The sequence below is a fragment of the Rhinoderma darwinii genome, unplaced genomic scaffold (genome assembly GCF_050947455.1).
Source record: "Rhinoderma darwinii isolate aRhiDar2 unplaced genomic scaffold, aRhiDar2.hap1 Scaffold_947, whole genome shotgun sequence".
Taxonomy (NCBI): domain Eukaryota; kingdom Metazoa; phylum Chordata; class Amphibia; order Anura; family Rhinodermatidae; genus Rhinoderma; species Rhinoderma darwinii.
In genome coordinates this window covers 11,090-38,727 of record NW_027464522.1, presented here as the reverse complement: position 1 = coordinate 38,727, position 27,638 = coordinate 11,090, and the positions used below count along the sequence as shown (strand labels likewise).

Sequence of the window (27,638 nt, the reverse complement as noted above, 5' to 3'; positions counted from 1 at the left end):
GCCGGTATGATGAGGGAACAGGGACATTATGCCTGTAATATGAAGGAACAGGGACATAATACCGGTAATATGAAGGAACAGGGACATAATGCCTGTAATATGAAGGAACAGGGACATGAAGCCTGTAATATGAAGGATCAGGGACATAATGCCGGTAATATGCAGGAACAGGGACATAATGCCGGTAATATGAAGGAACAGGGACATAATGCCTGTAATATGAAGGAACACGGACATAATGCCGGTAATATGAAGGAACAGGCACATAATGCCGGTAATATGAAGGAAGAGGGACATAATGCCCGTAATATGAAGGAACAGGGACATAATACCGGTAATATGAGGGAACAGGGACATAATGCCTGTAATATGAAGGAACAGGGACATAATGCCGGTAATATGAAGGAAGAGGGACATAATGCCTGTAATATGAAGGAAGAGGGACATAATGCCCGTAATATGAAGGAACAGGGACATAATACCGGTAATATGAGGGAACAGGGACATAATGCCTGTAATATGAAGGAACAGGGAGGTAATGCCGATAATATGAAGGTACAGGGACATAATGCCGGTAAGATGAAGGAACAGGGACATAATGCCTGTAATATGAAGGAACAGGGACATAATGCCGGTAATATGAAGGAAGAGGGACATAATTGCGGTAATATGAGGGAACAGGGACATAATGCTGGTAAGATGAGGGAACAGGGACATAATGCATGTAATATGAAGGAACAGGGAAATAATGCCGGTAATATGAAGGAACAGGGACATAATGCCGGTAATATGAAGGAACAGGGACATAATTCCGGTAATATGAAGGAACGGGGATATAGTGCCTGTAATATGAAGGAACAGGGACATAATGCCGGTAATATGAGGGAACAGGGACATAATGCCTGTAATATGAAGGAACAGGCACATAATGCTGGTAAGATGAGGGAACAGGGACATAATGCCGGTAATATGAAGGAACAGGGACATAATGCCGGTGATATGAAGGAACAAGGACATAATGACCCTAATATGAAGGAACAGGGACATAATGCCGGTAATATGAAGGAACATGGACATAATGCCGGTAATATGAAGGAACAGGGACATAATGCCGGTAATATGAAGGAACAAGGACATAATGCCTGTAATATGAAGTACAGGGACATAATGGCGGTAATATGAAGGATCAGGGACAAAATGCCTGTAATATGAGGGAACAGGGAAATAATGCCGGTAAGATGAGGGAACAGGGACAATATGCCGGTAATATGAAGGAACAGGGACATAATGCTGGTACTATGATGGAACAGGGAGATAATGCCGATAATATGAAGGTACAGGGACATAATGCCGGTAAGATGAAGGAACAGGGACATAATGCCTGTAATATGAAGGAATAGGGACATAATGGCGGTTTAGATGAAGGAATAAGGACATAATGCCGGTAATATGAAGGAACAGGGACATAATGCCTGTAATATGAAGGAATAGGGACATAATGCCTGTAATAAGAAGGAACAGGGACATAATGCCGGTAATATGAAGGAACAGGGACATAATGCCGGTAAGATGAAGGAACAGGGACATAATGCCTGTAATATGAAGGAATAGGGACATAATGGCGGTTTAGATGAAGGAATAAGGACATAATGCCGGTAATATGAAGGAACAGGGACATAATGCCGGTAATATGAAGGAACAGGGACATAATGCCTGTAATAAGAAGGAACATGGACATAATGCCGGTAATATGAAGGAACAGGGACATAATGCCGGTAATATGAAGGAACAGGGACATAATGCCGGTAATATGAAGGAACAGGGACATAATGCCGGTACTATGATGGAACAGGGACATAATGCCTGTAATATGAAGGAACAGGGAGGTAATGCCGATAATATGAAGGTACAGGGACATAATGCCGGTAATATGAAGGAACAAGGACATAATGCCTGTAATATGAAGTACAGGGACATAATGGCGGTAATATGAAGGATCAGGGACAAAATGCCTGTAATATGAGGGAACAGGGAAATAATGCCGGTAAGATGAGGGAACAGGGACAATATGCCGGTAATATGAAGGAACAGGGACATAATGCTGGTACTATGATGGAACAGGGAGATAATGCCGATAATATGAAGGTACAGGGACATAATGCCGGTAAGATGAAGGAACAGTGACATAATGCCTGTAATATGAAGGAATAGGGACATAATGGCGGTTTAGATGAAGGAATAAGGACATAATGCCGGTAATATGAAGGAACAGGGACATAATGCCTGTAATATGAAGGAATAGGGACATAATGCCTGTAATAAGAAGGAACAGGGACATAATGCCGGTAATATGAAGGAACAGGGACATAATGCCGGTAAGATGAAGGAACAGGGACATAATGCCTGTAATATGAAGGAATAGGGACATAATGGCGGTTTAGATGAAGGAATAAGGACATAATGCCGGTAATATGAAGGAACAGGGACATAATGCCGGTAATATGAAGGAACAGGGACATAATGCCTGTAATAAGAAGGAACATGGACATAATGCCGGTAATATGAAGGAACAGGGACATAATGCCGGTAATATGAAGGAATAAGGACATAATGCCGGTAATATGAAGGAACAGGGACATAATGCCGGTAATATGAAGGAACAGGGACATAATGCCGGTACTATGATGGAACAGGGACATAATGCCTGTAATATGAAGGAACAGGGAGGTAATGCCGATAATATGAAGGTACAGGGACATAATGCCGGTAAGATGAAGGAACAGGGACATAATGCCTGTAATATGAAGGAATAGGGACATAATGGCGGTTTAGATGAAGGAATAAGGACATAATGCCGGTAATATGAAGGAACAGGGACATAATGCCGGTACTATGATGGAACAGGGACATAATGCCTGTAATATGAAGGAACAGGGAGGTAATGCCGATAATATGAAGGTACAGGGACATAATGCCGGTAAGATGAAGGAACAGGGACATAATGCCTGTAATATGAAGGAACAGGGACATAATGCCGGTAATATGAAGGAACAGGGACATAATGCCTGTAATAAGAAGGAACAGGGACATAATGCCGGTAATATGAAGGAAGAGGGACATAATTGCGGTAATATGAGGGAACAGGGACATAATGCTGGTAAGATGAGGGAACAGGGACATAATGCATGTAATATGAAGGAACAGGGACATAATTCCGGTAATATGAAGGAACAGGGAAATAATGCCGGTAATATGAAGGAACAGGGACATAATGCCGGTAATATGAAGGAACAGGGACATAATTCCGGTAATATGAAGGAACGGGGATATAGTGCCTGTAATATGAAGGAACAGGGACATAATGCCGGTAATATGAGGGAACAGGGACATAATGCCTGTAATATGAAGGAACAGGCACATAATGCTGGTAAGATGAGGGAACAGGGACATAATGCCGGTAATATGAAGGAACAGGGACATAATGCCGGTGATATGAAGGAACAAGGACATAATGACCCTAATATGAAGGAACAGGGACATAATGCCGGTAATATGAAGGAACATGGACATAATGCCGGTAATATGAAGGAACAGGGACATAATGCCGGTAATATGAAGGAACAAGGACATAATGCCTGTAATATGAAGTACAGGGACATAATGGCGGTAATATGAAGGATCAGGGACAAAATGCCTGTAATATGAGGGAACAGGGAAATAATGCCGGTAAGATGAGGGAACAGGGACAATATGCCGGTAATATGAAGGAACAGGGACATAATGCTGGTACTATGATGGAACAGGGAGATAATGCCGATAATATGAAGGTACAGGGACATAATGCCGGTAAGATGAAGGAACAGGGACATAATGCCTGTAATATGAAGGAATAGGGACATAATGGCGGTTTAGATGAAGGAATAAGGACATAATGCCGGTAATATGAAGGAACAGGGACATAATGCCTGTAATATGAAGGAATAGGGACATAATGCCTGTAATAAGAAGGAACAGGGACATAATGCCGGTAATATGAAGGAACAGGGACATAATGCCGGTAAGATGAAGGAACAGGGACATAATGCCTGTAATATGAAGGAATAGGGACATAATGGCGGTTTAGATGAAGGAATAAGGACATAATGCCGGTAATATGAAGGAACAGGGACATAATGCCGGTAATATGAAGGAACAGGGACATAATGCCTGTAATAAGAAGGAACATGGACATAATGCCGGTAATATGAAGGAACAGGGACATAATGCCGGTAATATGAAGGAACAGGGACATAATGCCGGTAATATGAAGGAACAGGGACATAATGCCGGTACTATGATGGAACAGGGACATAATGCCTGTAATATGAAGGAACAGGGAGGTAATGCCGATAATATGAAGGTACAGGGACATAATGCCGGTAATATGAAGGAACAAGGACATAATGCCTGTAATATGAAGTACAGGGACATAATGGCGGTAATATGAAGGATCAGGGACAAAATGCCTGTAATATGAGGGAACAGGGAAATAATGCCGGTAAGATGAGGGAACAGGGACAATATGCCGGTAATATGAAGGAACAGGGACATAATGCTGGTACTATGATGGAACAGGGAGATAATGCCGATAATATGAAGGTACAGGGACATAATGCCGGTAAGATGAAGGAACAGTGACATAATGCCTGTAATATGAAGGAATAGGGACATAATGGCGGTTTAGATGAAGGAATAAGGACATAATGCCGGTAATATGAAGGAACAGGGACATAATGCCTGTAATATGAAGGAATAGGGACATAATGCCTGTAATAAGAAGGAACAGGGACATAATGCCGGTAATATGAAGGAACAGGGACATAATGCCGGTAAGATGAAGGAACAGGGACATAATGCCTGTAATATGAAGGAATAGGGACATAATGGCGGTTTAGATGAAGGAATAAGGACATAATGCCGGTAATATGAAGGAACAGGGACATAATGCCGGTAATATGAAGGAACAGGGACATAATGCCTGTAATAAGAAGGAACATGGACATAATGCCGGTAATATGAAGGAACAGGGACATAATGCCTGTAATATGAAGGAATAGGGACATAATGGCGGTTTAGATGAAGGAATAAGGACATAATGCCGGTAATATGAAGGAACAGGGACATAATGCCGGTACTATGATGGAACAGGGACATAATGCCTGTAATATGAAGGAACAGGGAGGTAATGCCGATAATATGAAGGTACAGGGACATAATGCCGGTAAGATGAAGGAACAGGGACATAATGCCTGTAATATGAAGGAACAGGGACATAATGCCGGTAATATGAAGGAACAGGGACATAATGCCTGTAATAAGAAGGAACAGGGACATAATGCCGGTAATATGAAGGAACAGGGACATAATGCCGGTAAGATGAAGGAACAGGGACATAATGCCTGTAATATGAAGGAATAGGGACATAATGGCGGTTTAGATGAAGGAATAAGGACATAATGCCGGTAATATGAAGGAACAGGGACATAATGCCGGTAATATGAAGGAACAGGGACATAATGCCGGTACTATGATGGAACAGGGACATAATGCCTGTAATATGAAGGAACAGGGAGGTAATGCCGATAATATGAAGGTACAGGGACATAATGCCTGTAATATGAAGGAACAAGGAGGTAATGCCGATAATATGAAGGAACAGGGACATAATGCCATTAAGATGAGGGAACAGGGACATAATGCCGGAAATATGAAGGAACAGAGAAATAATGCCTGTAATATGAAGGAACTGGGACATAATGCCTGTAATATGAAGGAACAGGGACATAATGCCGGTAATATGAAGGAACAGGGAAATAATGCCTGTAATATGAAGGAACAGGGACATAATGCCGGAAATATGAAGGAACAGGGACATAATGCCGGTAATATGAAGGAACAGGGACATAATGCCGGAAATATGAAGGAAAAGGACAATAATGCCTGTAATATGAAGGAAAAGGCACATAATGCTGGTAAGATGAGGGAACAGGGACATAATACATGTAATATGAAGGAACAGGGACATAATGCCGGTAATATGAAGGAACAGAGAAATAATGCCTGTAATATGAAGGAAAAGGGACATAATGCCGGTAATATGAAGGAACAGGGACATAATGCCTGTAATAAGAAGGAACAGGGACATAATGCCGGTAATATGAAGGAACAGGGACATAATACCTATAACATGAAGGAACAGGGAAATAATGCCTGTAATATGAAGGAACAGGGACATAATGCAGGTAATATGAAGGAACAGGGACATAATGGCGGTAATATGAAGGAACAGGGACATAATGCCGGTAATATGAAGGAACAGGTATATAATGCCGGTAATATGAAGAAAGAGGGACATAATGGCGGTAATATGAAGGAACAAGGACAAAATGCCGGTAATATGAAGGAACAGGGACGTACTGCCGATAATATGAAGGTACAGGGACATAATGCCGGTATGATGAGGGAACAGGGACATTATGCCTGTAATATGAAGGAACAGGGACATAATGCCGGTAATATGAAGGAACAGGGACATAATGCCTGTAATATGAAGGAACAGGGACATGAAGCCTGTAATATGAAGGATCAGGGACATAATGCCTGTAATATGAAGGAACACGGACATAATGCCGGTAATATGAAGGAACAGGGACATAATGCGGTAATATGAAGGAAGAGGGAGGTAATGCCGATAATATGAAGGTACAGGGACATAATGCCGGCAAGATGAAGGAACAGGGACATAATGCCTGTAATATGAAGGAACAGTGACATAATGCCGGTAATATGAAGGAAGAGGGACATAATTGCGGTAATATGAGGGAACAGGGACATAATGCTGGTAAGATGAGGGAACAGGTTAATAATGCCGGTAATATGAAGGAACAGGGACATAATGCCGGTAATATGAAGGAACGGGGATATAGTGCCTGTAATATGAAGGAACAGGGACATAATGCCGGTAATATGAGGGAACAGGGACATAATGCCTGTAATATGAAGGAACAGGGACGTACTGCCGATAATATGAAGGTACAGGGACATAATGCCGGTATGATGAGGGAACAGGGACATTATGCCTGTAATATGAAGGAACAGGGACATAATGCCGGTAATATGAAGGAACAGGGACATAATGCCTGTAATATGAAGGAACAGGGACATGAAGCCTGTAATATGAAGGATCAGGGACATAATGCCTGTAATATGAAGGAACACGGACATAATGCCGGTAATATGAAGGAACAGGGACATAATGCGGTAATATGAAGGAACAGGGACATAATGCCCGTAAGATAAGGGAACAGGGACAAAATGCCGGTAAAATGAGGGAACAGGGACCTAATGCAGGTAATATGAAAGAACAAGAACATAATGCCGGTACTTTGAAGGAACAAGGACAAAATGCCGGTTATATGGAGGAACAGGGACATAATGCCGGTAAGAGGAGGGAACAGGGGCATAATGCCGGTATGATGAGGGAACAGGGAGAGAATGCCGGTAAGATGATGGAACAAGGACATAATGCCGGTAATATGAAGGAACAGGGACATAATGCCTCGAAGATGAGGGAACAGGGACATATTACCGGCATTATGTCCCTGTGCCCTCCTACAGGGGACATAATGGCAGTAATATGAGGGCATAGGGGCAATACTACGGTGTCTTGTCTTTTGCCGGCTTATAGTTATACAGGTGGAGAAGCCTCTAGTGTCCTGTCTGTGTCCGGGTAATGTACTGCTGGAGGAGCAGGTTCTGGGGTCTGGCCTGTGCCAGGTTATAGTTATACAGGTGGAGAAGTCTCTAGTGTCCTGTCTGTGTCCGGGTAATGTACTGCTGGAGGAGCAGGTTCTGGGGTCTGGCCTCTGTCAGGTTATAGTTATACAGGTGGAGTAGTCTCTAGTGTCCTGTCTGTGTCCGGGTAATGTACTGCTGGAGGAGCAGGTTCTGGGGTCTGGCCTGTGCCAGGTTATAGTTATACAGGTGGAGAAGCCTCTAGTGTCCTGTCTGTGTCCGGGTAATGTACTGCTGGAGGAGCAGGTTCTGGGGTCTGGCCTGTGTCAGGTTATAGTTATACAGGTGGAGAAGCCTCTAGTGTCCTGTCTGTGTCCGGGTAATGTACTGCTGGAGGAGCAGGTTCTGGAGTCTGGCCTGTGTCAGGTTATAGTTATACAGGTGGAGAAGTCTCTAGTGTCCTGTCTGTGTCCGGGTAATGTACTGCTGGAAGAGCAGGTTCTGGGGTCTGGCCTGTGTCAGGTTATAGTTATACAGGTGGAGAAGCCTCTAGTGTCCTGTCTGTGTCCGGGTAATGTACTGCTGGAGGAGCAGGTTCTGGGGTCTGGCCTGTGTCAGGTTATTGTTATACAGGTGGAGAAGTCTCTAGTGTCCTGTCTGTGTCCGGGTAATGTACTGCTGGAGGAGCAGGTTCTGGGGTCTGTCCTGTGTCAGGTTATAGTTAAACAGGTGGAGAAGTCTCTAGTGTCCTGTCTGTGTCCGGGTAATGTACTGCTGGAGGAGCAGGTTCTGGGGTCTGGCCTGTGTCAGGTTATTGTTATACAGGTGGAGAAGTCTCTAGTGTCCTGTCTGTGTCCGGGTAATGTACTGCTGGAGGAGCAGGTTCTGGGGTCTGGCCTGTGTCAGGTTATAGTTATACAGGTGGAGAAGTCTCTAGTGTCCTGTCTGTGTCCGGGTAATGTACTGCTGGAGGAGCAGGTTCTGGGGTCTGGCCTGTGTCAGGTTATAGTTATACAGGTGGAGTAGTCTCTAGTGTCCTGTCTGTGTCCGGGTAATGTACTGCTGGAGGAGCAGGTTCTGGGGTCTGGCCTGTGTCAGGTTATAGTTATACAGGTGGAGTAGTCTCTAGTGTCCTGTCTGTGTCCGGGTAATGTACTGCTGGAGGAGCAGGTTCTGGGGTCTGGCATGTGCCAGGTTATAGTTATACAGGTGGAGTAGTCTCTAGTGTCCTGTCTGTGTCCGGGTAATGTACTGCTGGAGGAGCAGGTTCTGGGGTGTGTCAGGTTATAGTTATACAGGTGGAGTAGTCTCTAGTGTCCTGTCTGTGTCCGGGTAATGTACTGCTGGAGGAGCAGGTTCTGGGGTCTGTCCTGTGTCAGGTTATAGTTATACAGGTGGAGAAGTCTCTAGTGTCCTGTCTGTGTCCGGGTAATGTACTGCTGGAGGAGCAGGTTCTGGGGTCTGGCCTGTGTCAGGTTATAGTTATACAGGTGGAGAAGTCTCTAGTGTCCTGTCTGTGTCCGGGTAATGTACTGCTGGAGGAGCAGGTTCTGGGGTCTGGCCTGTGCCAGGTGATAGTTATACAGGTGGAGAAGCCTCTAGTGTCCTGTCTGTGTCCGGGTAATGTACTGCTGGAGGAGCAGGTTCTGGGGTCTGGCCTGCGCCAGGTTATAGTTATACAGGTGGAGAAGCCTCTAGTGTCCTGTCTGTGTCCGGGTAATGTACTGCTGGAGGAGCAGGTTCTGGGGTCTGGCCTGTGTCAGGTTATAGTTATACAGGTGGAGTAGTCTCTAGTGTCCTGTCTGTGTCCGGGTAATGTACTGCTGGAGGAGCAGGTTCTGGGGTCTGGCCTGTGTCAGGTTATAGTTATACAGGTGGAGTAGTCTCTAGTGTCCTGTCTGTGTCCGGGTAATGTACTGCTGGAGGAGCAGGTTCTGGGGTCTGGCCTGTGTCAGGTTATAGTTATACAGGTGGAGAAGTCTCTAGTGTCCTGTCTGTGTCCGGGTAATGTACTGCTGGAGGAGCAGGTTCTGGGGTCTGGCCTGTGTCAGGTTATAGTTATACAGGTGGAGTAGTCTCTAGTGTCCTGTCTGTGTCCGGGTAATGTACTGCTGGAGGAGCAGGTTCTGGGGTCTGGCCTGTGTCAGGTTATAGTTATACAGGTGGAGTAGTCTCTAGTGTCCTGTCTGTGTCCGGGTAATGTACTGCTGGAGGAGCAGGTTCTGGGGTCTGGCCTGTGTCAGGTTATAGTTATACAGGTGGAGAAGCCTCTAGTGTCCTGTCTGTGTCCGGGTAATGTACTGCTGGAGGAGCAGGTTCTGGGGTCTGGCCTGTGTCAGGTTATAGTTATACAGGTGGAGAAGCCTCTAGTGTCCTGTCTGTGTCCGGGTAATGTACTGCTGGAGGAGCAGGTTCTGGGGTCTGGCATGTGCCAGGTTATAGTTATACAGGTGGAGTAGTCTCTAGTGTCCTGTCTGTGTCCGGGTAATGTACTGCTGGAGGAGCAGGTTCTGGGGTCTGGCATGTGCCAGGTTATAGTTATACAGGTGGAGTAGTCTCTAGTGTCCTGTCTGTGTCCGGGTAATGTACTGCTGGAGGAGCAGGTTCTGGGGTATGTCCTGTGTCAGGTTATAGTTATACAGGTGGAGTAGTCTCTAGTGTCCTGTCTGTGTCCGGGTAATGTACTGCTGGAGGAGCAGGTTCTGGGGTCTGGCCTGTGTCAGGTTATAGTTATACAGGTGGAGTAGTCTCTAGTGTCCTGTCTGTGTCCGGGTAATGTACTGCTGGAGGAGCAGGTTCTGGGGTCTGTCCTGTGTCAGGTTATAGTTATACAGGTGGAGAAGTCTCTAGTGTCCTGTCTGTGTCCGGGTAATGTACTGCTGGAGGAGCAGGTTCTGGGGTCTGGCCTGTGTCAGGTTATAGTTATACAGGTGGAGTAGTCTCTAGTGTCCTGTCTGTGTCCGGGTAATGTACTGCTGGAGGAGCAGGTTCTGGGGTCTGGCCTGTGTCAGGTTATAGTTATACAGGTGGAGAAGCCTCTAGTGTCCTGTCTGTGTCCGGGTAATGTACTGCTGGAGGAGCAGGTTCTGGGGTCTGGCCTGTGTCAGGTTATAGTTATACAGGTGGAGAAGTCTCTAGTGTCCTGTCTGTGTCCGGGTAATGTACTGCTGGAGGAGCAGGTTCTGGGGTCTGGCCTGTGCCAGGTTATAGTTATACAGGTGGAGTAGTCTCTAGTGTCCTGTCTGTGTCCGGGTAATGTACTGCTGGAGGAGCAGGTTCTGGGGTCTGGCCTGTGTCAGGTTATAGTTATACAGGTGGAGTAGTCTCTAGTGTCCTGTCTGTGTCCGGGTAATGTACTGCTGGAGGAGCAGGTTCTGGGGTCTGGCCTGTGCCAGGTTATAGTTATACAGGTGGAGTAGTCTCTAGTGTCCTGTCTGTGTCCGGGTAATGTACTGCTGGAGGAGCAGGTTCTGGGGTCTGGCCTGTGTCAGGTTATAGTTATACAGGTGGAGTAGTCTCTAGTGTCCTGTCTGTGTCCGGGTAATGTACTGCTGGAGGAGCAGGTTCTGGGGTCTGGCCTGTGCCAGGTTATAGTTATACAGGTGGAGTAGTCTCTAGTGTCCTGTCTGTGTCCGGGTAATGTACTGCTGGAGGAGCAGGTTCTGGGGTCTGGCCTGTGTCAGGTTATAGTTATACAGGTGGAGAAGTCTCTAGTGTCCTGTCTGTGTCCGGGTAATGTACTGCTGGAGGAGCAGGTTCTGGGGTCTGGCCTGTGTCAGGTTATAGTTATACAGGTGGAGTAGTCTCTAGTGTCCTGTCTGTGTCCGAGTAATGTACTGCTGGAGGAGCAGGTTCTGGGGTCTGGCCTGTGTCAGGTTATAGTTATACAGGTGGAGAAGTCTCTAGTGTCCTGTCTGTGTCCGGGTAATGTACTGCTGGAGGAGCAGGTTCTGGGGTCTGGCATGTGCCAGGTTATAGTTATACAGGTGGAGTAGTCTCTAGTGTCCTGTCTGTGTCCGGGTAATGTACTGCTGGAGGAGCAGGTTCTGGGGTATGTCCTGTGTCAGGTTATAGTTATACAGGTGGAGTAGTCTCTAGTGTCCTGTCTGTGTCCGGGTAATGTACTGCTGGAGGAGCAGGTTCTGGGGTCTGGCCTGTGTCAGGTTATAGTTATACAGGTGGAGTAGTCTCTAGTGTCCTGTCTGTGTCCGGGTAATGTACTGCTGGAGGAGCAGGTTCTGGGGTCTGTCCTGTGTCAGGTTATAGTTATACAGGTGGAGAAGTCTCTAGTGTCCTGTCTGTGTCCGGGTAATGTACTGCTGGAGGAGCAGGTTCTGGGGTCTGGCCTGTGTCAGGTTATAGTTATACAGGTGGAGTAGTCTCTAGTGTCCTGTCTGTGTCCGGGTAATGTACTGCTGGAGGAGCAGGTTCTGGGGTCTGGCCTGTGTCAGGTTATAGTTATACAGGTGGAGAAGCCTCTAGTGTCCTGTCTGTGTCCGGGTAATGTACTGCTGGAGGAGCAGGTTCTGGGGTCTGGCCTGTGTCAGGTTATAGTTATACAGGTGGAGAAGTCTCTAGTGTCCTGTCTGTGTCCGGGTAATGTACTGCTGGAGGAGCAGGTTCTGGGGTCTGGCCTGTGCCAGGTTATAGTTATACAGGTGGAGTAGTCTCTAGTGTCCTGTCTGTGTCCGGGTAATGTACTGCTGGAGGAGCAGGTTCTGGGGTCTGGCCTGTGTCAGGTTATAGTTATACAGGTGGAGTAGTCTCTAGTGTCCGGTCTGTGTCCGGGTAATGTACTGCTGGAGGAGCAGGTTCTGGGGTCTGGCCTGTGTCAGGTTATAGTTATACAGGTGGAGTAGTCTCTAGTGTCCTGTCTGTGTCCGGGTAATGTACTGCTGGAGGAGCAGGTTCTGGGGTCTGGCCTGTGCCAGGTTATAGTTATACAGGTGGAGTAGTCTCTAGTGTCCTGTCTGTGTCCGGGTAATGTACTGCTGGAGGAGCAGGTTCTGGGGTCTGGCCTGTGTCAGGTTATAGTTATACAGGTGGAGTAGTCTCTAGTGTCCTGTCTGTGTCCGGGTAATGTACTGCTGGAGGAGCAGGTTCTGGGGTCTGGCCTGTGCCAGGTTATAGTTATACAGGTGGAGTAGTCTCTAGTGTCCTGTCTGTGTCCGGGTAATGTACTGCTGGAGGAGCAGGTTCTGGGGTCTGGCCTGTGTCAGGTTATAGTTATACAGGTGGAGAAGTCTCTAGTGTCCTGTCTGTGTCCGGGTAATGTACTGCTGGAGGAGCAGGTTCTGGGGTCTGGCCTGTGTCAGGTTATAGTTATACAGGTGGAGTAGTCTCTAGTGTCCTGTCTGTGTCCGAGTAATGTACTGCTGGAGGAGCAGGTTCTGGGGTCTGGCCTGTGTCAGGTTATAGTTATACAGGTGGAGAAGTCTCTAGTGTCCTGTCTGTGTCCGGGTAATGTACTGCTGGAGGAGCAGGTTCTGGGGTCTGGCCTGTGTCAGGTTATAGTTATACAGGTGGAGTAGTCTCTAGTGTCCTGTCTGTGTCCGGGTAATGTACTGCTGGAGGAGCAGGTTCTGGGGTCTGGCCTGTGTCAGGTTATAGTTATACAGGTGGAGAAGCCTCTAGTGTCCTGTCTGTGTCCGGGTAATGTACTGCTGAAGGAGCAGGTTCTGGGGTCTGACCTGTGTCAGGTTAGTTTAGTAAAGGAGGAGCAGACTTGTGTCTTTTCTGTGCTGGGAAGTTGTAATACAGGTGGAGCAGACCCCGGTGTCCTGCCTGTGCCGAGTTATTGTAACATAAGTAGAGCAGACTCTGGTGTTTCCTCTGTGCTGGGTTATTGTAACACAGGTGGAGCAGTTTCTGGTGTCTCCTCTGTGCCAAGTTACAGTAAGACAGGCGGAAGACACTCCGACATCTTGTCTGTGCCGGGTTACCCTTCTGGGCTCTCTGCAGCTCCAGGTCGCCCCCGCATCGGACAATCAGCTTCCCGCACGTTAGACATTGTGGTAAAGAACCCTGTGATAGTGACAAGTGCCGGGAATAGAGGGCACGAGCTCCCGCAAACACATGTATCTTGTCCGATCACAGCGATGTGCAGATCGGCAGGACTATGGCAGAGATCCCGGGGCCTCCTCCCGGCTCCTTCCCAGCATCTCTGCCAGTGAAGGCTAGAAATGAGTAGGGGGAATGTCAGGGAGGGGGAAGTCACGTAGAGTGCCCGCTCGCCCGGCCGCTCCTGTTTCACTTAACATTACTCTTTAGATTTGGGGCAGATAGAGATTACACAGCAGTCGCGCTAGAAGCGGGAAAAGAGCGGCCGGTATTGGAAAATGAGCCTGAAATTCAAAATATGAGTTAAGCCAATCAGCGGGAGGGGGAGGGATTGGTAATGTGAATTTGCTGAGAGAAACGCCCCGGAAGTGACATGCATGACAGTTCTCTCTCTGGTCCACCCAAGGTCTATATAAAGACGCGCCCCGCGGTTGTCGGTACAATATTTCTCTTCAGCTCCAGCTTACAGGATGTCTGGTCGCGGTAAAGGAGGAAAAGGACTCGGAAAGGGCGGTGCCAAGCGGCACAGGAAGGTGCTCCGTGATAACATCCAGGGCATCACCAAGCCTGCAATCCGCCGTCTAGCTCGCAGGGGAGGCGTCAAACGCATCTCCGGTCTCATCTATGAAGAGACTCGCGGCGTCCTGAAGGTTTTCCTGGAGAACGTCATCCGTGACGCCGTCACCTACACTGAGCACGCCAAGAGGAAGACCGTCACCGCTATGGACGTGGTGTACGCGCTCAAACGCCAGGGCCGCACTCTCTACGGCTTCGGAGGTTAATTCCGCTCCTGCTCAGCTCCATCTTACACAACACAAAGGCTCTTCTCAGAGCCGCCACATCCTCTATAGATCAGCTATGATGTCTGCTGGTGACCGCTCGTGTATCTGAGCAGTGACCTTCTACTTCTATATACACGGGGGTAGGGGCTTCAGTATCACGTCGGTCTTCCAGTGAGGAGCCGGATATGTGGACCGCAGTGTGTCCCCTAATAGCGTCCTAGAAGCAGCTGACTGAATTGGGTCTTAGACCAGGGAATGTTAATCTGAAGGGAAAGAGGATCACTCGCCAGCAAGTATAGCACTAAGGTACTCAGGCAGGAAAAACACATCCTCAGAGCTGCCGTTTGTGCCGATGCCTGCACGTACAGGAGTGGCAGAAACTCACCGCTGAATATCCGCTCAGTTGCTCATAGCGCTGTATAAGCGCACGAGCAGTGGATCAAACAGCTGACTTGCGGTGCTGCTTCTTCGGCGTCCAGCTTTCTGCTGGGCAACGTGCTTTCCGCAATCCTTGGAGAGAGGGCCAGTGTTTTCTTAGCTGCTGTCACTGCTACTAATGTTACCAGATTCTTACAACAAACAATAAATCTGTTACTGGGACCAACTTTGACACACGTATCGGCTCGTATTGCTTCGTATCTCATTCTGCCGGACGGCTGGGGTTAATAAGGCTGCTGGCAATAAATCTAGTAACCTCTAGTACTAATAATGAATCTGTCTGCTGTCCCTATATAGGACTCACTTTATTACAGTAAACGCGTGCAGTTTCTTGCAGAGCAACATTTAGTGAGACGCGTTCAATGATTGAAAAAGGACAAACTGATGCAGCTGATACGGCATTTTACAAGAGCAAAACCCAATGTTGGAGGGGCCGTGTTTTCCAAGCTGCTCTCATTGCTACAAATGTTACCAGATTTTCAAAACAAACTACCAATTCGAGAGATCCTTTGATCCGTGCGCTTCTTTCCCTTCTCTTCCCCTCCCTTTCTCATTTGTTTACATTTAGTTGGTGGTGTACACCAGGGCAGAATTAGAAGCTAAGAGTCCTTGAGAGGAATGGTTTGTTTACCCTAATAGCGTCTCCTGTGTATATAAAGCATTGCCGCAGACCCCTCGTAGGACTTCTCCTTTGTAGTTTAGGAACTGCTCTTATCGGTACATGACGCGGGGATGGAATCTTCGTCTAAACACCTGGGATGATGGTGGTTATACTCCAGGAGGACCGAATTGTGACAAAGCTCTTGAGACTGGAAGATATAATTTAAGACGCTATGTAGTCGGGGGCGAGTTGTAGATCATGAACATGAATCACTGGAGTAGTTGTACTATTAATGTGTTCTGTACAGTATAGTTAGTGCACCAATGAGGACAGCGCCACCATCTGCACGAGGCAGTAGTGAATGTATAGGTCATGAGTAACACAGAAGTTCTGCTCCCCCCTACGGCTTCCTCTTCAATGTTTATCCCCGCGGTATATGAATTCATAATAGAGATTGTCGCCCCCTCCTGATGGCTAGATCTCTGTACAAGCAGAGCCACTTATCTGGCGCAGAACGTTTACATATCGGAGATCAGCGGTGAGAGCTCTGTTCTAAGGACCATGTGGGCGGCTCTTAAAAGAGCCTTTGTGGTTAAATGTGGGATAAGCGGCGCTCACTTGCTCTTGGCGCTTTTGCTGCTCTCGGTCTTCTTGGGCAGCAGAACGGCCTGGATGTTGGGCAGGACGCCTCCCTGAGCGATGGTCACACCACCCAGTAGTTTATTGAGCTCCTCGTCATTGCGCACGGCCAGCTGCAGGTGACGGGGGATTATTCGGGTCTTCTTGTTGTCCCGGGCGGCATTTCCGGCCAGTTCCAGGATCTCAGCGGTTAAATATTCAAGCACAGCGGCCAGGTAGACCGGAGCGCCGGCGCCGACCCTCTGAGCGTAGTTGCCCTTGCGTAGAAGTCTGTGCACACGACCTACAGGAAACTGTAGTCCTGCCCGGGATGAGCGGGTCTTGGCTTTAGCCCGCACTTTGCCTCCCTGTTTACCGCGTCCAGACATCGCTAAAGCAGAGAAATCTCCAGTCCGTATCGTAACAATCACACCCTTTCTGCTGCCATTTATAAGCTACTGCACCGCTCATCAGCTCCTGTGATTGGAGAGATTTAAAGCCACCAACAGAGAACAGACTTGTGGGAACCACCAATTAGCTGCACTGGGAGTGGCTTATGACGATTCCATAGGTCACATGACTTGCTCTTCCAGTAGAACAGCGGTCAGGCAGCGTTGCTCATTTGCATAGCCCGTGTATAAATACAGCAGCGGTGGGAGGGGTAAAGTATTCCGTTATCTCAGTTGTGAGCAGATCGTAGTGTGTTATCATGCCTGAGCCCGCCAAGTCTGCCCCGGCGCCCAAGAAGGGCTCCAAGAAAGCCGTGACCAAGACACAGAAGAAGGACGGCAAGAAGCGGCGAAAGAGCAGGAAGGAGAGCTACGCCATTTACGTGTACAAGGTGCTCAAGCAGGTCCACCCTGACACCGGCATCTTGTCCAAGGCCATGGGCATCATGAACTCCTTCGTCAATGACATCTTCGAGCGCATCGCAGGGGAAGCCTCCCGCCTGGCTCACTACAACAAGCGCTCCACCATCACCTCCCGGGAGATCCAGACTGCCGTGCGCCTGCTGCTGCCTGGAGAGCTGGCCAAGCACGCCGTGTCCGAGGGCACCAAGGCCGTCACCAAGTACACCAGCGCCAAGTAATGTGCCCCGTCCCTGCAGTAAGAACACAAAGGCTCTTCTAAGAGCCACCCACCTTGTCTACAACAGAGCTGTGCCTGCTATTGTCTGGCCTCCCGCTAGTCCCCCTGTTCTATGTGCGGCCGCTCTCGTGTCGGTGCAGATGCTGCTTCATACATTATGTGGCTGCCGGACAGGGAGAGACATTGCCGCGTGTGAGGAAGCCGGGACACGGATCCTGCGGGCAGATGACCCGTCATAATATCACACTGTCCAGAAGAAACGGAACATTGTACATTAGGAGACGGAAGGAAGCATGGGACATCTGTAAATAACAATGATGAGGGTAGTAGTCAGATTTATAACAGATGCCAGGGAAACTGCTTGACGCCGATAGAGAACAAGCAATCACACTGGCGAGGACTGGGTAAAGGGTGGTTATTGTAATACAGGCGGAGCAGACTCTGGTGTATCCTCTGTGCCGGGTATTGTAATACAAGTGGAGCAGACTCTGGTGTCTCCTCTGTGCCGGGTATTGCAATACAAGTGGAGCAGACTCTGGTGTCTCCTCTGTGCCGGGTATTGTAATACAAGTGGAGCAGACTCTGGTGTCTCCTCTGTGCCGGGTATTGTAATACAAGTGGAGCAGACTCTGGTGTCTCCTCTATGCCGGGTATTGTAATACAAGTGGAGCAGACTCTGGTGTCTCCTCTGTGCCGGGTGTTGTAATACAAGTGGAGCAGACTCTGGTGTATCCTCTGTGCCGGGTATTGTAATACAGGCGGAGCAGACTCTGGTGTCTCCTCTGTGCTGGGTTATTGTAATACAAGTGAAGCAGACTCTGGTGTATCCTCTGTGCCGGGTATTGTAATACAAGTGGAGCAGACTCTGGTGTCTCCTCTGTGTCGGGTGTTGTAATACAAGTGGAGCAGACTCTGGTGTCTCCTCTGTGCCGGGTATTGTAATACAAGTGGAACAGACTCTGGTGTATCCTCTGTGCCGGGTATTGTAATACAAGTGGAGCAGACTCTGGTGTCTCCTCTGTGCCGGGTATTGTAATACAGGCGGAGCAGACTCTGGTGTCTCCTCTGTGCTGGGTTATTGTAATACAAGTGAAGCAGACTCTGGTGTATCCTCTGTGCCGGGTATTGTAATACAGGCGGAGCAGACTCTGGTGTATCCTCTGTGCCGGGTATTGTAATACAAGTGGAGCAGACTCTGGTGTCTCCTCTGTGCCGGGTGTTGTAATACAAGTGGAGCAGACTCTGGTGTCTCCTCTGTGCCGGGTATTGTAATACAAGTGGAGCAGACTCTGGTGTATCCTCTGTGCCGGGTATTGTAATACAAGTGGAGCAGACTCTGGTGTATCCTCTGTGCCGGGTATTGTAATACAAGTGGAGCAGACTCTGGTGTCTCCTCTGTGCCGGGTATTGTAATACAAGTGGAGCAGACTCTGGTGTCTCCTCTGTGCCGGGTATTGTAATACAAGTGGAGCAGACTCTGGTGTCTCCTCTGTGCCGGGTTATTGTAATACAAGTGGAGCAGACTCTGGTGTCTCCTCTGTGCCGGGTATTGTAATACAAGTGGAGCAGACTCTGGTGTCTCCTCTGTGCCGGGTATTGTAATACAAGTGGAGCAGACTCTGTGGTGTCCTGTCTGTGCTAGGTTATTGTAATACAGGAGGAGCACTCTGGTGTCCTGTCTGTGCTGGGTTATTGTAATACAGGAGGAGCACTCTGCGGTGTCCTGTCTGTGCTGGGTTATTGTAATACAGGAGGAGCACTCTGCGGTGTCCTGTCTGTGCTGGGTTATTGTAATACAGGAGGAGCACTCTGTGGTGTCCTGTCTGTGCTGGGTTATTGTAATACAGGAGGAGCACTCTGTGGTGTCCTGTCTGTGCTGGGTTATTGTAATGCAGGAGGAGCACTCTGGTGTCCGGTCTGTGCTAGGTTATTGTAATACAGGAGGAGCACTCTGGTGTCCTGTCTGTGCTGGGTTATTGTAATACAGGAGGAGCACTCTGGTGTCCCTGTCTGTGCTGGGTTATTGTAATACAGGAGGAGCACTCTGGTGTCCTGTCTGTGCTGGGTTATTGTAATACAGGAGGAGCACTCTGTGGTGTCCTGTCTGTGCTGGGTTATTGTAATACAGGAGGAGCACTCTGTGGTGTCCTGTCTGTGCTGGGTTATTGTAATACAGGAGGAGCACTCTGTGGTGTCCTGTCTGTGCTGGGTTATTGTAATACAGGAGGAGCACTCTGGTGTCCTGTCTGTGCTGGGTTATTGTAATACAGGAGGAGCACTCTGTGGTGTCCTGTCTGTGCCGGGTTATTGTAATACAGGAGGAGCACTCTGTGGTGTCTCCTCTGTGCCGGGTTATTGTAATACAGGAGGAGCACTCTGTGGTGTCCTGTCTGTGCTGGGTTATTGTAATACAGGAGGAGCACTCTGTGGTGTCCTGTCTGTGCTGGGTTATTGTAATACAGGAGGAGCACTCTGGTGTCCTGTCTGTGCTGGGTTATTGTAATACAGGAGGAGCACTCTGGCGTCCTGTCTGTGCCGGGTTATTGTAATACAGGGGGAGCACTCTTGTGTCCTGTCTGTGCTGGGTTATTGTGATACAGGAGGAGCACTCTGTGGTGTCCTGTCTGTGCTGGGTTATTGTAATACAGGAGGAGCACTCTGTGGTGTCCTGTCTGTGCTGGGTTATTGTAATACAGGAGGAGCACTCTGGTGTCCTGTCTGTGCTGCGTTATTGTAATACAGGAGGAGCACTCTGGTGTCTTGTCTGTGCTGGGTTATTGTAATACAGGAGGAGCACTCTGTGGTGTCCTGTCTGTGCTGGGTTATTGTAATACAGGAGGAGCACTCTGGTGTCCTGTCTGTGCTGGGTTATTGTAATACAGGAGGAGCACTCTGTGGTGTCTCCTCTGTGCCGGGTTATTGTAATACAGGAGGAGCACTCTGTGGTGTCCTGTCTGTGCTGGGTTATTGTAATACAGGAGGAGCACTCTGTGGTGTCCTGTCTGTGCTGGGTTATTGTAATACAGGAGGAGCACTCTGTGGTGTCCTGTCTGTGCTGGGTTATTGTAATACAGGAGGAGCACTCTGGTGTACTGTCTGTGCTGGGTTATTGTAATACAGGAGGAGCACTATGTGGTGTCCTGTCTGTGCTGGGTTATTGTAATACAGGAGGAACACTCTGGTGTACTGTCTGTGCTGGGTTATTGTAATACAGGAGGAGCACTCTGGTGTCCTGTCTGTGCTGGGTTATTGTAATACAGGAGGAACACTCTGGTGTCCTGTCTGTGCTGGGTTATTGTAATACAGGAGGAGCACTCTGTGGTGTCCTGTCTGTGCTGGGTTATTGTAATACAGGAGGAGCACTCTGTGGTGTCCTGTCTGTGCTGGGTTATTGTAATACAGGAGGAGCACTCTGTGGTGTCCTGTCTGTGCTGGGTTATTGTAATACAGGAGGAGCACTCTGGTGTCCTGTCTGTGCTGGGTTATTGTAATACAGGAGGAGCACTGTGGTGTCCTGTCTGTGCTGGGTTATTGTAATACAGGAGGAGCACTCTGGTGTCCTGTCTGTGCTGGGTTATTGTAATACAGGAGGAGCACTCTGGTGTCCTGTCTGTGCTGGGTTATTGTAATACAGGAGGAGCACTCTGGTGTCCTGTCTGTGCCGGGTTATTGTAATACAGGAGGAGCACTCTGGTGTCCTGTCTGTGCTGGGTTATTGTAATACAGGAGGAGCACTCTGTGGTGTCCTGTCTGTGCTGGGTTATTGTAATACAGGAGGAGCACTCTGTGGTGTCCTGTCTGTGCTGGGTTATTGTAATACAGGAGGAGCACTCTGTGGTGTCCTGTCTGTGCTGGGTTATTGTAATACAGGAGGAGCACTCTGTGGTGTCCTGTCTGTGCTGGGTTATTGTAATACAGGAGGAGCACTCTGTGGTGTCCTGTCTGTGCTGGGTTATTGTAATACAGGAGGAGCACTCTGGTGTCCTGTCTGTGCTGGGTTATTGTAATACAGGAGGAGCACTCTGGTGTCCTGTCTGTGCTGGGTTATTGTAATACAGGAGGAGCACTCTGGCGTCCTGTCTGTGCTGGGTTATTGTAATACAGGAGGAGCACTCTGTGGTGTCTCCTCTGTGCTGGGTTATTGTAATACAGGAGGAGCACTCTGTGGTGTCCTGTCTGTGCTGGGTTATTGTAATACAGGAGGAGCACTCTGTGGTGTCCTGTCTGTGCTGGGTTATTGTAATACAGGAGGAGCACTCTCTGGTGTCCTGTCTGTGCTGGGTTATTGTAATACAGGAGGAGCACTCTGGTGTCCTGTCTGTGCTGGGTTATTGTAATACAGGAGGAGCACTCTGTGGTTTCCTGTCTGTGCTGGGTTATTGTAATACAGGAGGAGCACTCTGGTGTCCTGTCTGTGCCGGGTTATTGTAATACAGGAGGAGCACTCTGTGGTGTCCTGTCTGTGCTGGGTTATTGTAATACAGGAGGAGCAGTCTGGTGTCCTGTCTGTGCTGGGTTATTGTAATACAGGAGGAGCACTCTGTGGTGTCCTGTCTGTGCTGGGTTATTGTAATACAGGAGGAGCACTCTGTGGTGTCCTGTCTGTGCTGGGTTATTGTAATGCAGGAGGAGCACTCTGTGGTGTCCTGTCTGTGCTGGGTTATTGTAATACAGGAGGAGCACTCTGTGGTGTCCTGTCTGTGCTGGGTTATTGTAATACAGGAGGAGCACTCTGTGGTGTCCTGTCTGTGCTGGGTTATTGTAATACAGGAGGAGCACTCTGTGGTGTCCTGTCTGTGCTGGGTTATTGTAATACAGGAGGAGCACTCTGTGGTGTCCTGTCTGTGCCGCGTTATTGTAATACAGGAGGAGCACTCTGTGGTGTCCTGTCTGTGCCGGGTTATTGTAATACAGGAGGAGCACTCTCTGGTGTCCTGTCTGTGCTGGGTTATTGTAATACAGGAGGAGCACTCTCTGGTGTCCTGTCTGTGCTGGGTTATTGTAATACAGGAGGAGCACTCTGTGGTGTCCTGTCTGTGCTGGGTTATTGTAATACAGGAGGAGCACTCTGGTGTCCTGTCTGTGCTGGGTTATTGTAATACAGGAGGAGCACTCTGGTGTCCTGTCTGTGCTGGGTTATTGTAATACAGGAGGAGCACTCTGGTGTCCTGTCTGTGCTGGGTTATTGTAATACAGGAGGAGCACTCTGTGGTGTCCTGTCTGTGCTGGGTTATTGTAATACAGGAGGAGCACTCTGTGGTGTCCTGTCTGTGCTGGGTTATTGTAATACAGGAGGAGCACTCTGTGGTGTCCTGTCTGTGCTGGGTTATTGTAATACAGGAGGAGCACTCTGGTGTCCTGTCTGTGCTGGGTTATTGTAATACAGGAGGAGCACTCTGTGGTGTCCTGTCTGTGCCGGGTTATTGTAATACAGGAGGAGCACTCTGTGGTGTCTCCTCTGTGCCGGGTTATTGTAATACAGGAGGAGCACTCTGTGGTGTCCTGTCTGTGCTGGGTTATTGTAATACTGGAGGAGCACTCTGGTGTCCTGTCTGTGCTGGGTTATTGTAATACAGGAGGAACACTCTGTGGTGTCCTGTCTGTGCTGGGTTATTGTAATACAGGAGGAGCACTCTGGTGTCCTGTCTGTGCTGGGTTATTGTAATACAGGAGGAGCACTCTGGCGTCCTGTCTGTGCCGGGTTATTGTAATACAGGGGGAACACTCTGTGGTGTCCTGTCTGTGCTGGGTTATTGTAATACAGGAGGAGCACTCTGGTTTCCTGTCTGTGCTGGGTTATAGTAATACAGGAGGAGCACTCTGTGGTGTCCTGTCTGTGCTGGGTTATTGTAATACAGGAGGAGCACTCTGTGGTGTCCTGTCTGTGCTGGGTTATTGTAATACAGGAGGAGAACTCTGGTGTCCTGTCTGTGCTGCGTTATTGTAATACAGGAGGAGCACTCTGGTGTCTTGTCTGTGCTGGGTTATTGTAATACAGGAGGAGCACTCTGTGGTGTCCTGTCTGTGCTGGGTTATTGTAATACAGGAGGAGCACTCTGGTGTCCTGTCTGTGCTGGGTTATTGTAATACAGGAGGAGCACTCTGTGGTGTCTCCTCTGTGCCGGGTTATTGTAATACAGGAGGAGCACTCTGTGGTGTCCTGTCTGTGCTGGGTTATTGTAATACAGGAGGAGCACTCTGTGGTGTCCTGTCTGTGCTGGGTTATTGTAATACAGGAGGAGCACTCTGTGGTGTCCTGTCTGTGCTGGGTTGTTGTAATACAGGAGAAGCACTCTGGTGTACTGTCTGTGCTGGGTTATTGTAATACAGGAGGAGCACTCTGTGGTGTCCTGTCTGTGCTGGGTTATTGTAATACAGGAGGAACACTCTGGTGTCCTGTCTGTGCTGGGTTATTGTAATACAGGAGGAGCACTCTGTGGTGTCCTGTCTGTGCTGGGTTATTGTAATACAGGAGGAGCACTCTGTGGTGTCCTGTCTGTGCTGGGTTATTGTAATACAGGAGGAGCACTCTGTGGTGTCCTGTCTGTGCTGGGTTATTGTAATACAGGAGGAGCACTCTGGTGTCCTGTCTGTGCTGGGTTATTGTAATACAGGAGGAGCACTCTGGTGTCCTGTCTGTGCTGGGTTATTGTAATACAGGAGGAGCACTCTGTGGTGTCCTGTCTGTGCTGGGTTATTGTAATACAGGAGGAGCACTCTGTGGTGTCCTGTCTGTGCTGGGTTATTGTAATACAGGAGGAGCACTCTGTGGTGTCCTGTCTGTGCTGGCTTATTGTAATACAGGAGGAGCACTCTGGTGTCCTGTCTGTGCCGGGTTATTGTAATACAGGTGGAGCACTCTGTGGCGTCCTGTCTGTGCTGGGTTATTGTAATACAGGAGGAGCACTCTGTGGTGTCTCCTCTGTGCTGGGTTATTGTAATACAGGAGGAGCACTCTGTGGTGTCCTGTCTGTGCTGGGTTATTGTAATACAGGAGGAGCACTCTGTGGTGTCCTGTCTGTGCTGGGTTATTGTAATACAGGAGGAGCACTCTCTGGTGTCCTGTCTGTGCTGGGTGATTGTAATACAGGAGGAGCACTCTGGTGTCCTGTCTGTGCTGGGTTATTGTAATACAGGAGGAGCACTCTGTGGTTTCCTGTCTGTGCCGGGTTATTGTAATACAGGAGGAGCACTCTGTGGTGTCTCCTCTGTGCCGGGTTATTGTAATACAGGAGGAGCACTCTGTGGTGTCCTGTCTGTGCTGGGTTATTGTAATACAGGAGGAGCACTCTGGTGTCCTGTCTGTGCTGGGTTATTGTAATACAGGAGGAACACTCTGTGGTGTCCTGTCTGTGCTGGGTTATTGTAATACAGGAGGAGCACTCTGGTGTCCTGTCTGTGCTGGGTTATTGTAATACAGGAGGAGCACTCTGGCGTCCTGTCTGTGCCGGGTTATTGTAATACAGGGGGAACACTCTGTGGTGTCCTGTCTGTGCTGGGTTATTGTAATACAGGAGGAGCACTCTGGTTTCCTGTCTGTGCTGGGTTATAGTAATACAGGAGGAGCACTCTGTGGTGTCCTGTCTGTGCTGGGTTATTGTAATACAGGAGGAGCACTCTGTGGTGTCCTGTCTGTGCTGGGTTATTGTAATACAGGAGGAGAACTCTGGTGTCCTGTCTGTGCTGTGTTATTGTAATACAGGAGGAGCACTCTGGTGTCTTGTCTGTGCTGGGTTATTGTAATACAGGAGGAGCACTCTGTGGTGTCCTGTCTGTGCTGGGTTATTGTAATACAGGAGGAGCACTCTGTGGTGTCCTGTCTGTGCTGGGTTATTGTAATACAGGAGGAGCACTCTGTGGTGTCCTGTCTGTGCTGGGTTATTGTAATACAGGAGGAGCAGTCTGGTGTCCTGTCTGTGCTGGGTTATTGTAATACAGGAGGAGCACTCTGTGGTGTCCTGTCTGTGCTGGGTTATTGTAATACAGGAGGAGCACTCTGTGGTGTCTCCTCTGTGCCGGGTTATTGTAATACTGGAGGAGCACTCTGGTGTCCTGTCTGTGCTGGGTTATTGTAATACAGGAGGAGCACTCTGTGGTGTCCTGTCTGTGCTGGGTTATTGTAATACAGGAGGAGCACTCTGGTGTCCTGTCTGTGCCGGGTTATTGTAATACAGGAGGAGCACTCTGTGGTGTCCTGTCTGTGCTGGGTTATTGTAATACAGGAGGAGCACTCTGGTGTCCTGTCTGTGCCGGGTTATTGTAATACAGGAGGAGAACTCTGTGGTGTCCTGTCTGTGCTGGGTTATTGTAATACAGGAGGAGCAGTCTGGTGTCCTGTCTGTGCTGGGTTATTGTAATACAGGAGGAGCACTCTGTGGTGTCCTGTCTGTGCTGGGTTATTGTAATACAGGAGGAGCACTCTGTGGTGTCTCCTCTGTGCCGGGTTATTGTAATACAGCAGGAGCACTCTGGTGTCCTGTCTGTGCTGGGTTATTGTAATACAGGAGGAGCACTCTGTGGTGTCCTGTCTGTGCTGGGTTATTGTAATACAGGAGGAGCACTCTGTGGTGTCCTGTCTGTGCCGGGTTATTGTAATACAGGAGGAGCACTCTGTGGTGTCCTGTCTGTGCTGGGTTATTGTAATACAGGAGGAGCACTCTGTGGTGTCTCCTCTGTGCTGGGCTATTGTAATACAGGAGGAGCACTCTGGTGTCCTGTCTGTGCCGGGTTATTGTAATACAGGAGGAGCACTCTGTGGTGTCCTGACTGTGCTGGGTTATTGTAATACAGGAGGAGCATTCTGTGGTGTCTCCTCTGTGCTGGGTTATTGTAATACAGGAGGAGCACTCTGGTGTCCTGTCTGTGCTGGGTTATTGTAATACAGGAGGAGCACTCTGGTGTCCTGTCTGTGCTGGGTTATTGTAATACAGGAGGAGCACTCTGTGGTGTCTCCTCTGTGCCGGGTTATTGTAATACTGGAGGAGCACTCTGGTGTCCTGTCTGTGCTGGGTTATTGTAATACAGGAGGAGCACTCTGTGGTGTCCTGTCTGTGCCGGGTTATTGTAATACAGGAGGAGCACTCTGTGGTGTCCTGTCTGTGCTGGGTTATTGTAATACAGGAGGAGCACTCTGGTGTCCTGTCTGTGCTGGGTTATTGTAATACAGGAGGAGCACTCTGGTGTCCTGTCTGTGCTGGGTTATTGTAATACAGGAGGAGCACTCTGGTGTCCTGTCTGTGCTGGGTTATTGTAATACAGGAGGAGCACTCTGTGGTGTCCTGTCTGTGCTGGGTTATTGTAATACAGGAGGAGCACTCTGGAGTCCTGTCTGTGCTGGGTTATTGTAATACAGGAGGAGCACTCTGGTGTCCTGTCTGTGCAGGGTTATTGTAATACAGGAGGAGCACTCTGGTGTCCTGTCTGTGCTGGGTTATTGTAATACAGGAGGAGCACTCTGTGGTGTCCTGTCTGTGCTGGGTTATTGTAATACAGGAGGAGCACTCTGGTGCCCTGTCTGTGCTGGGTTATTGTAATACAGGAGGAGCACTCTGGTGTCCTGTCTGTGCTGGGTTATTGTAATACAGGAGGAGCACTCTGGTGTCCTGTCTGTGCTGGGTTATTGTAATACAGGAGGAGCACTCTGTGGTGTCCTGTCTGTGCTGGGTTATTGTAATACAGGAGGAGCACTCTGTGGTGTCCTGTCTGTGCTGGGTTATTGTAATACAGGAGGAGCACTCTGTGGTGTCCTGTCTGTGCTGGGTTATTGTAATACAGGAGGAGCACTCTGGTGTCCTGTCTGTGCTGGGTTATTGTAATACAGGAGGAGCACTCTGTGGTGTCCTGTCTGTGCCGGGTTATTGTAATACAGGAGGAGCACTCTGTGGTGTCTCCTCTGTGCCGGGTTATTGTAATACAGGAGGAGCACTCTGTGGTGTCCTGTCTGTGCTGGGTTATTGTAATACAGGAGGAGCACTCTGTGGTGTCCTGTCTGTGCTGGGTTATTGTAATACAGGAGGAGCACTCTGGTGTCCTGTCTGTGCTGGGTTATTGTAATACAGGAGGAGCACTCTGGCGTCCTGTCTGTGCCGGGTTATTGTAATACAGGGGGAGCACTCTTGTGTCCTGTCTGTGCTGGGTTATTGTAATACAGGAGGAGCACTCTGGTTTCCTGTCTGTGCTGGGTTATAGTAATACAGGAGGAGCACTCTGTGGTGTCCTGTCTGTGCTGGGTTATTGTAATACAGGAGGAGCACTCTGTGGTGTCCTGTCTGTGCTGG

The 27,638-nt window shown here is 48.7% G+C and overlaps 3 protein-coding genes across 3 annotated transcripts; 2 read left to right on the top strand and 1 right to left on the bottom strand.

Moving 5' to 3' along the window:
* The first annotated feature begins 14,303 nt into the window (after positions 1-14,303).
* Positions 14,304-14,615, top strand: LOC142733375 (histone H4). The gene has a single exon (XM_075849541.1). The coding sequence runs from the start codon at positions 14,304-14,306 to the stop codon at positions 14,613-14,615; it is 312 nt and encodes a 103-aa protein (XP_075705656.1).
* Positions 14,616-16,268: 1,653 nt separating this feature from the next.
* LOC142733374 (histone H2A type 1-like) lies at positions 16,269-16,661 on the bottom strand. The gene has a single exon (XM_075849540.1). It carries the CDS (start codon positions 16,659-16,661, stop codon positions 16,269-16,271), a length of 393 nt encoding a protein of 130 aa, XP_075705655.1.
* A 320-nt stretch (positions 16,662-16,981) lies between these two features.
* LOC142733376 (histone H2B 1.1-like) lies at positions 16,982-17,362 on the top strand. Its single transcript, XM_075849542.1, has one exon. It carries the CDS (start codon positions 16,982-16,984, stop codon positions 17,360-17,362), a length of 381 nt encoding a protein of 126 aa, XP_075705657.1.
* Positions 17,363-27,638: the final 10,276 nt, after the last annotated feature.

Bases quoted from the DNA above. Each gene is read 5' to 3' on its own strand.
- LOC142733375 (XM_075849541.1), top strand. From the start codon at position 14,304: ATGTCTGGTCGCGGTAAAGGAGGAAAAGGACTCGGAAAGGGCGGTGCC.
- LOC142733374 (XM_075849540.1), bottom strand. From the start codon at position 16,661: ATGTCTGGACGCGGTAAACAGGGAGGCAAAGTGCGGGCTAAAGCCAAG.
- LOC142733376 (XM_075849542.1), top strand. From the start codon at position 16,982: ATGCCTGAGCCCGCCAAGTCTGCCCCGGCGCCCAAGAAGGGCTCCAAG.